This window comes from Aureococcus anophagefferens (assembly GCF_000186865.1).
Source record: "Aureococcus anophagefferens unplaced genomic scaffold AURANscaffold_1, whole genome shotgun sequence".
NCBI classification, from domain to species: Eukaryota; class Pelagophyceae; order Pelagomonadales; family Pelagomonadaceae; genus Aureococcus; species Aureococcus anophagefferens.
This window is the reverse complement of record NW_008705561.1, coordinates 3,287,298-3,295,874: the sequence shown is the minus strand read 5'-3', so window position 1 is coordinate 3,295,874 and position 8,577 is coordinate 3,287,298. Positions and strand designations below refer to the sequence as shown.

At 75.2% G+C, this 8,577-nt stretch overlaps 2 protein-coding genes across 2 annotated transcripts; one reads left to right on the top strand and one right to left on the bottom strand.

Moving 5' to 3' along the window:
- Positions 1 to 3,786: 3,786 nt before the first annotated feature.
- AURANDRAFT_8443 (hypothetical protein) lies at positions 3,787 to 3,960 on the top strand (the record flags this gene model as incomplete). Its single annotated transcript, XM_009033893.1, has 1 exon — positions 3,787 to 3,960. A coding segment is annotated over one exon (174 nt), but the record flags the coding sequence as incomplete, so codon positions are not given.
- Positions 3,961 to 7,708: 3,748 nt separating this feature from the next.
- AURANDRAFT_19295 (hypothetical protein) lies at positions 7,709 to 8,458 on the bottom strand (the record flags this gene model as incomplete). Its single annotated transcript, XM_009034234.1, has 1 exon — positions 7,709 to 8,458. A coding segment is annotated over one exon (750 nt), but the record flags the coding sequence as incomplete, so codon positions are not given.
- Positions 8,459 to 8,577: the final 119 nt, after the last annotated feature.

Here is an 8,577-nt window from a genome sequence, read left to right as displayed (position 1 = left end):
GTCAACGAAGACTCGCGCACCCGCTGGTATTGTCAGTAACTAGTCCAACGTTGTGTGCGCTGGCAGCTTCCGGAAGCTCGGCTGCTCGACCGTCCGGTGAAGACGAATACCCCGGTCGATCGGCTCGATGCCCTGATCGCACGCAACGGCACAACCAAGACTAAGAAGGGGCACGCTACCCGGGGTCGCTCGGGTCGGCGGCGGACGAGAAGACGAGGTCGAAGGCCGTCGGGAAGGGCCACGCGGTTCCGAGCTTCGCCTCGGCGTCCGCGGACAGCGCGGCGACGCGCGCCATGGGCCCCCGGCGGATGTCGAGGCAGCGCCGCGCCGCGAGGAACGCCTCGTCGCCGTGTCGCGGCTCCGGCGTGCGCTCCGCCTCGCCGTCGTCGACGCGGATGGCGACGACGCGGTCGCCGCCGCCGCCGCGGTCGCCGTCGTCGTCGTCCGAGTCGTCGCCCTCGATGGCGTCGGCGGCGGCGGCGAGGTCCGCGGCCGCGCGCTCCAGCGGCGCCGCGTCGTGGCCGCCGGCGCGGAGCGCGGGCAGCACGCGCGCGACCATGGCCGCGGCGACGCGGGCCTCGAGCTCGACGGCGACGGCGTAGGCGTCGTGGAGCGTCTTCCGCCACCGGTCCGCCGCGCCGTCCTCGGGGAAGACGCGCGCGAGCACGGCCGCCGCGCCGGGCCGCGCGAAGGCGCGCTCGACGGCGTCGACGCCCGACGGCGCGCTCGCGAGGCCCCGCGCCGCGGCCTCGGCGCGCCACTTCGCCGAGTAGCAGCTGCCGCCGTAGACGGCGTCGCGGCCCCGGGCCCAGAGCGCCGCGGCCGCGTCGAGGGGCCGCGCGCCGCGCGCGACGGCGGCCGCGACCTCGTCGAAGGCCTCCGCGAGGGCCGCGGCGAAGAGCGCGACGACGAGCGCGCAGTTCTGCGACGCGCCCGGCGTCCGCAGCTCGAGGCGGTTGCCGCCGACGTAGACGACGGGCGCGGACCGGTTGCGCGGCTCCGCCGCGACGCCGGCGCACCGCGGCAGGCCCGCGACGCCGAAGTCGACGACCCTCGACGGCGCCTCGAAGGCCGGCGGCCGCGCCCGGGCCGCGTTCGGGCTGTTCGGCGCCGTCCGGACGAAGACGTCGTCGAGGTGGGCGAAGAGCGCGTCGCCGAGGTGGAGGCTCACGACGGCCGGCGGCGCCTCGTCGCCGCCGAGGCGCGCGTCGTTGCCCGCGCACGCGCAGGCCGCGGCGAGGAGGTCGCCGTGGTCGCGGAGCGCCGCGGCGGCCGCGGCGACGGCGACGGGGAAGGCGTCGTGGCCGGCGTCGAACAGGTTCGCGCCGGCCGCGTCGACGAGGCTCACGTTCGCGTGCTTGCCCGAGCCGTTGCAGCCCGCGAACCTGCGAGGGCGCGACGCGCCCGACGTCGACGGCGCCGAGCTCGGTCGCCGCTCGTTTCGGCCGAGCGGTGGACGGGCGATCGTCGCTCGGAGACGCGCGGACGTGTTTCTCGGAGGGCGCGCGCGCGTCGGAACCGCCCTCGCGCGGCGCCGCCCTTCGACGGCTTCTCGTGGAGCAGCGCCGCGAGGCCCCGGCGCCGCGCGACGGCCTCGAGCACGTCCATGAGCAGCACGTTCGCCTCGTTGTGCCGCGGCGCCGGGCCGAAGCCGCAGACGAGCTCGTGCTGCCCCGGCGCGGTCTCGCGGTGCGCGACGTCGACGGGGACGCCGAGCGCCCAGCACTCCGCGCGGACCTCCGCGAGGCACGCCGCGGCCGCGGGGGACGCGCCCGCGTAGCCGTAGTCGAGCACGGCCCCGCACCGCTCCAGCGCGGGCCCGCCGACGAGGAGCGTCCCGCAGAGCGCCAGGTCCGGCCGCCGCGCCGCCGACGCCGCGGGCGCGAGGTAGAACTCCTGCTCGAGGCCGAGCATGAGCTCGACGGGGCCCGACGCGCCCCGCCCCGCCAGCGCGCCGAGCAGCCGGCCGCCCGCGGCGCCGAGGTCGTCGCAGGCCCGGTAGAGGGGCGCGCGCTGGTCGAGCACGTGGTCCTCGCCGACGCACGCCGACGCGTCGTAGTCCGCGAAGACGCAGGGCAGGAAGAGCACCGCGCCGCGCACGAAGCAGCGCGACCGGACGTCGAGCACGGCGCCGGCGCCGGCGTCGCCGAAGACGAGCGCGCGGCCGTCGAGGCGCCACGCCAGACCGCCGGCGGAGGGGACCGCGAGCGACTGCTCGAGCGCGTGCGCGGCCTGGCGCCAGCCGCCCGTCGCGCTGCTCCGCGGCATCGTCCACCGCGCGTACGCGACCGCGCCGCGGTCGAGCGCCCACGCGAGGAGCGCCGCGGCGACCTGGTCCGCGCGGTCGCGCGGCCACCCGACGTCGTCGAGCGTGCCCGGCGCGAGGCCTTCCGCCGCGAGGAACGGCGCCGCGCCGGCGCCGGCGAAGCGCCGCGCGCCGAAGCCGGCGACGGCCGCGCCGGGGGCGCGCGGTGCCGGCGCCGCCGCGGCCGCGACGGCCGGCGGCGGCGGCGCGTCCTCGGGCACCGCGGCGACGGCGTACTTCGCCATCGGCTTCGACGCGCCGCCGCCCATGACGGCGCGTCCGCCGCCGGCGGGCTGCCGGCGCTCCGGCGAGGTCGCAGCGCCGCGCGCCCGCAGCGGCGGGCTGCAGCCGCCGACGCGCTCTGTCACAGCAGCGCGAGTTCGGCGGCGGAGTTACGTGATCATGATACAACTTAGTTCAACCATAAAACTTTAGTCTGTTTGACTCGACAGTGGCAACAACAAGGACAAATCAATGGCTATTGAGTTGACGCTCAGAGCATGACGCGGCTGCTGAACCGCGCGTCGCGCGTCGCGCTGCGCGCCTCGTCGGCGCGCCGCGCCTTCGGGGCCGCGCCGATGTCGGCGTCGGACCGTCGAACACTCGTCGAGGACCTGGCGTCGCGGCCGTCGACGCCCCTGTCGCTGCAGGACATGTACAACGTCGGCGAGGCGCGCGACGCCGTGTCCGCGGCGACGTTCCTCCACGGCGAGCTGCCGATCCGCATGGCGCAGCGCATCGAGGAGCTCCGGGACCTGCTCGGCGCCGAGGGCGACAGCATCATCGACTACTACGAGGCGGCGACGGCGGAGATCGCGTCGTGCGCGCCGCCGGCGACGGCCGGCGCGGAGCGCGACTTCGCCGCCACGGTGACCGCCCTGCTGAGCGACCGCACGAGCGTGCCCGTGGCGCTCGCGGCGGCGATCCGGAAGCTCCACCCCTTCGAGCTCGACCGCGTCGTGCCCGCGCGGCGGCTCGCGCTCGACCGGGACCTCGCGCGCTTCTTCACGGCGCGCATCGGGCTGCGCCTCCTGATCGAGCACTACCTCGCGCTCCGCGAGCCGGGCCAGCGGGGCCTCATCGACCCGCGGTGCATGCCCGGCGACGTCGTGAGCGCCGCGGCCTACGACGTCGAGCGCCTCGCGCGCGAGACCTACGGCGCGTCGCCGGCGATCGCCGTCGTCGGCGACCTGGACGCGTCGCTGACCTACGTGCGGACGCACATGCGCGAGGCCGTCGGCGAGCTCCTCAAGAACGCGGTGCGCGCGACGCTGGAGAAGCACGGCGACGGGTCGCCGCTGCCGGACGTGCGCGTCGTCGTCGCGTCCGGGGCGTCGGAGATCACGATCAAGGTCGGCGACGAGGGCGGCGGCTGCCCGCGGTCGACGCGTCACGACATGTGGAGCTGGTTCTGGTCGTCCGCGGCCGCGCCGGCGCGGCGGCCCCTCGACGACGGCCGCGCGGTCGCGCGCGCGTACGGCGCGACGCTCAGCGGCATGGGCATCGGGCTCCCGATGACGCGGTGCCTCGCGCGCTACTTCGGGGGCGAGCTCGCGCTCCGGCCCCTCGAGGGCCACGGGACGGACGCGTACCTCCACCTCACGGTCCTCGGCGACGAGCAGTGCGAGCACCTGCCGCCCGCGGCGCGGCTCAGCCCCGGCGAGCTCGACTCGACGATGTCCGAGGCCTACGCCTACTTCGACGAGCGCGTCCGCTAGGCGTAACATATCCCGCCGGCGGGATATGTTAGGCGCCGGGGTCGCGCGGGATCGCGCGGCGTTCGGCGAGTTCGAAGCGAGCGAGCGCGGCGGCGAGCGAATACGGTCGGGGTCCCTAGCCGGCGTAGCCCGAGTAGCCCGTGCGCCGGTCGCAGCCGAAGTCGCGGTCGTCGCCGTACTCCTCGGTGCACTTCGCGAGGACGCCGCCCTCGCCGGAGGCCTCCCACGCGAGCACGGTGACCGTCAGGTAGCGCTGGACGAGGCTCCAGTAGCCGACGTAGAGCAGCGCGGCCTGCGCGAGGAACGTCGCGACTAGTCGCGGGCCGACCTGTGTGGAATTCAAATCTTCAACCCGACTTCAATGTGCGCGTATGCGACCGTTTCGACGCGATCTCTTCGGCGGTGCTTCGAGAACTCGACGAGAGCCATCGATTCGTCCAAACATCAGCCGAATCGACTTCGATGTGACCGAGCGAGAGAGTTCTGAAGTTTGGTCGGGACCCCCCGAACCGGCGGTCGATTTCCGCGCGGGGGCCGACGGCGCGCGCCGGGCCGTCGCGGACGGCGAGCGGGACGAGCACGGCCGCGTGGAACGCGAGGACGATGAGGTAGACGAAGAGCATGGACCGGATGAGCAGCGTGACGTGGTTGTCGCCGCCCGCGGGCGTGAGGCCGAGGTCCGCGGTGGTTTCGCCGTCGTCGTAGTAGAAGCCCTCGCCCGCGCTCGTCCGCTTCTGCATGGCGACGGCGGACCAGGCGAGGATGACGAGGGTCACGGCCTCGAGGAAGAGCGTGCCCCGCTCGAGCGCGCGCCGCCGGTCGCCCGGCGCGGGGCCGCCGGGCCCGAGGAGCCGCGCCGCGACCGGCCGCCAGACCGCGGCCTGGTCGACGGCGTCGGCGTGCGCGTGGAGCGCGTCGAGGCCCGCGACGGTCTCCATGTTCAGCGCGTCGTCGACGCCGAGGAGGAAGATGGACGCGAGGCTGTTGAGGATGACCTCCGCCGGGCCGTCGGACGTGCCGAGCACGAAGCACGACGAGTAGACGAAGACCGTGAGCTGCAGGGACCGGCACGTCGAGACGACGTAGGCGAGGCCCAGGCGCCAGAGCGGCGGCCGGCGCTCGCCGCCGGCGCCGCCGCGCGGGTCGAGGAGCGCGAGGAGCTCGTAGCCGACGAGGAGCCGCGTCGTCTGGATGGCCCCGAACTCCTGGCGCCGGATCTCGAGCACGATGAGCACGCTGCAGAGCGCGACCGTGACGACGGTCGCGGCCGGGCAGCCGAACCACTGGACGTCGTAGATGTAGGAGAAGTACGTGGGCTCGGACCGGTTGCCCCAGCCGAAGACCTCGTCGTCGTCCCAGACCATGGTCACCCACGCAAAGTCCACGATGCCCAGGAGCGCGAGCATGACGCAGGCCATGACGGCCATCGCCGCCGCGCCGTGCGCCGCCGCGTAGGCCCCGGGCACGCCGACGTCCAGGAGCGCGGCCGTCGTCCAGCTGTAGTAGTCGTCGCGCGTCACCGCCGACAGCGCCTCGACGAGCGCTTCCTCGCGCGCGCCGTCCTCCGCCTCGTCCTTGGCGGCGACGGCGACGACGTCGACGGCGGCGCTCGCCTCCGCGCGCGACTCGCCGCCGGCCGCGTCCTCGAGCGCCGCGACGCGCGCCGCGAGCGTCGCGAACGCCGGCGACTCGTCGCACGCCTCGCCCGACGCGGAGAACATGCCGTCGGTGCAGCCCATGCTCATGGCGGCGTAAAAAATGCGCGCGTCGCCGACGCCACGATGGGCGGCGGCGGCGCCTGCGACCTCGCGCGCTAGGAGGCGCCGCCGCGTGCAGGTCGCGGGGCAGCCGGGATGGATCGACGATTTCCTCGTGACACGAGAAACTCACGAGATGCAAGTACTTGATGCAGTTCAACCTGGGTTGATTATCCAAAAGAGCCGAATTAGGGCGCGTCGGCGCCGGGCCCCGTCGCGGAGGGAGCCCGGCGCCGGGCCGCGCCGCGGTGCGCTGCGGGTCGGGCGACCCCGCGCTTTGGGGGGGGGGGGCGTCCGCGCCTAGTGGAGGCGGACCGCGGCCGCGGCCCGGAGGGCGACGGCCTCGAGCTCCGGGCTGTTGACGGCGAGGGACGTCGAGAGCGACGCGAACTTGCCGCTGAGCCGGGCGACGGCGTCGCGGTAGAAGGCCGGCCGCGTGGCCGCGGTGTAGGCGTGGCGGAGCGCGAAGTTGAGCGCGGGCGAGAGCTGGGACCGCCGCGCCGTCGCGGGGAACGCCGCCGCGGCGAAGAGCTCGCGGGCGACCCGGGGCCGGACGCCGACGCCGAAGCCGAAGCCCTCGTCCAGGTTCGCGACGGCGTGGGGCCAGAACGACGGGAAGACGAGGAGGTCGCCCGGGCCCGTGACGATTTCGACGAAGGGGACGCGGCTCTGGTTCCGCGGGTCCATCATGAAGCGGCAGCCCGCCGTGAAGCCGAGGCAGATCGGGCGCATGAAGGGCGCGTAGTCGGGGACCGTGAAGTACCACCGCTTCCGGTTCGCGACCTGGAGGAACGCGTCGGCGACGGGCGCGTTGTGGAGCTGGGCCCAGTGCCAGGCCCCCCCGGACACGAAGGCGTGGTGGATGGATTGGTCGACCTCGGCGCCGAAGCGCGCGAGGGCCGGCGCCTCGAGGAGCCGCGCGAGCGCGCCGGTGACCGCGGCCCGGAGCGCCGGCTGCTTCGCGAGGAGGTCCGTGAGGAAGCCGCCGTAGAGCCGCTCGCCGCCGACCATGCGCTCCACGGCGTCGTGGAGGTGCAGCGTCGCGGCGCTGCCGCCCGGCGCCTCGCCGAGGTGGCCCGTCGCGAACGCGTGCGTCGAGTCGAACGTGTGGTTCGCGAACGACGCCGCGTCGCCGAAGTCGTCGAGGAGCCCCGCCGCGAAGCCCCGCACGACGACGAGGGGCGGGTCGTCGCCGAAGGCCGGCAGCGCCGCCCGGACCTCGTCCCAGGTGCCCTCCACGACGGGCACGGAGATCCGGGGCAGCGGCGCGGACGACCGGCGGCCGCCGACGACCGCGGCCGCGTCGGGCGCGCGCGACAGCCAGAGGACGCTCCCGAGCCACCACCGCAGCGCCTCGGCCTGGAGCGCGAGCGGGAAGCGCACGTAGGCGCGCCGCGACGCGACGGCGAACTGCGCGAGCCAGACCGCGGCACCGACCGCCGCGAGCCGCCAGAGCCCGAGGCCTCGCCGCCGCCGGCCGGGCTTGTGGGCGACGGGCACCTCGGCGCGCCGCGCGAGGTCGGGGCACGACGCCACGGGCCGCAGCCGGCCCCGCGGGCTCGCCGGGAGGAGCAGCATGCCGCTGCTCTTCAGGGAACGTTTCAGCATGGGGCAGCTGGAGCCGACCGCCGGCGTCGGGCAGCCCCGAAAAGCCGCGCGCGCCGCCCCGGACGGCGCGGAGTCCGCTGCGGGGGCGCCGACGACCGGGGCGGGGAGCTCCGACGACCGCGGCGAGCACCACCGCCGTGTGTTCTGGCGGCGGAATCCGAGCTTGGTCAACCAAGTGTTCCACTAAAACGATCCTCAGTGATTCCTCACCAGCTCACCTAATTAAAAGTTCATCAAAGGCCTCAGCGTCGCAACTTGAACCGGTGCACCCGGAAAGCTGCCCGGCGCGCTCTGTAGGGGCCGAGCGCCCTTCCCCCGTCCTAGGCGCCGGCCATCTCGAGGACGTCTGGCAGGTCCTCGTCCGCGGGCCGCGTCGGGAAGGGCACGTCCCCCGCGTCGTACGCCGCGGGCGTGACCTTCTTGACCGCGTCCGTCACGCGGACCCAGGTGCCCTTGGCGCCGGGCACGCAGCCCCGCACGAAGAGGAGGTCGCGCACCGTGTCGATCTTGTGCACCGTGAGGTTCTGCGCCGTCCGGTTTCTGCCCCCCATGCGGCCCGCCATCTTCTTGCCCTTGAAGACGCGGCCCGGGTTCTGGCAGCCGCCCATGGAGCCGTGCGCGCGGTGCGTCTTCGACACGCCGTGCGTCGCGCGCTGCCCGCCGAAGTTCCAGCGCTTCATGGCGCCCTGGAAGCCCTTGCCCCGCGTCGCGCCGCGGACGTCGACGAGCTGGCCGGGCGCGAAGTGCGCCGCGGGGACGCGCGTCCCCGGCGGCAGCACGGCGTCGGCGCTCACGCGGAACTCGGCGAGCGTCCGCGCGAGCTCGTAGGGCGTGCCCGCGACGGCCTCGCCGCCGTGCGCGCCGCAGTGGCCCGCGTGCGCGCTGGGCGCGTGCTTGGGCTTCAGCGCGCCCGCGCCGAGTTGGAGCGCCGTGTACCCGTCGGTCGCGGCGTCCTTGACCTGGACGACGCGGCAGCCGTCGACGTGGAGCACCGTCAGCGCGTGGCGCTGGCCCGACGCGTCCCAGGTGCCGAGCATGCCGACCTTCACCGCGAGCGCCCCCGTGCGCCGCTGCACCTCGCCGCGCCGCGCGGAGAGGCGGCCCGAACTCTGCGTGAAGCGCACGGCCAGCGCGCGGTGCGGCGCGCGCGCGGCGGCGAGCGCGCCGCGCGACCAGGCCAGCGCGGCCA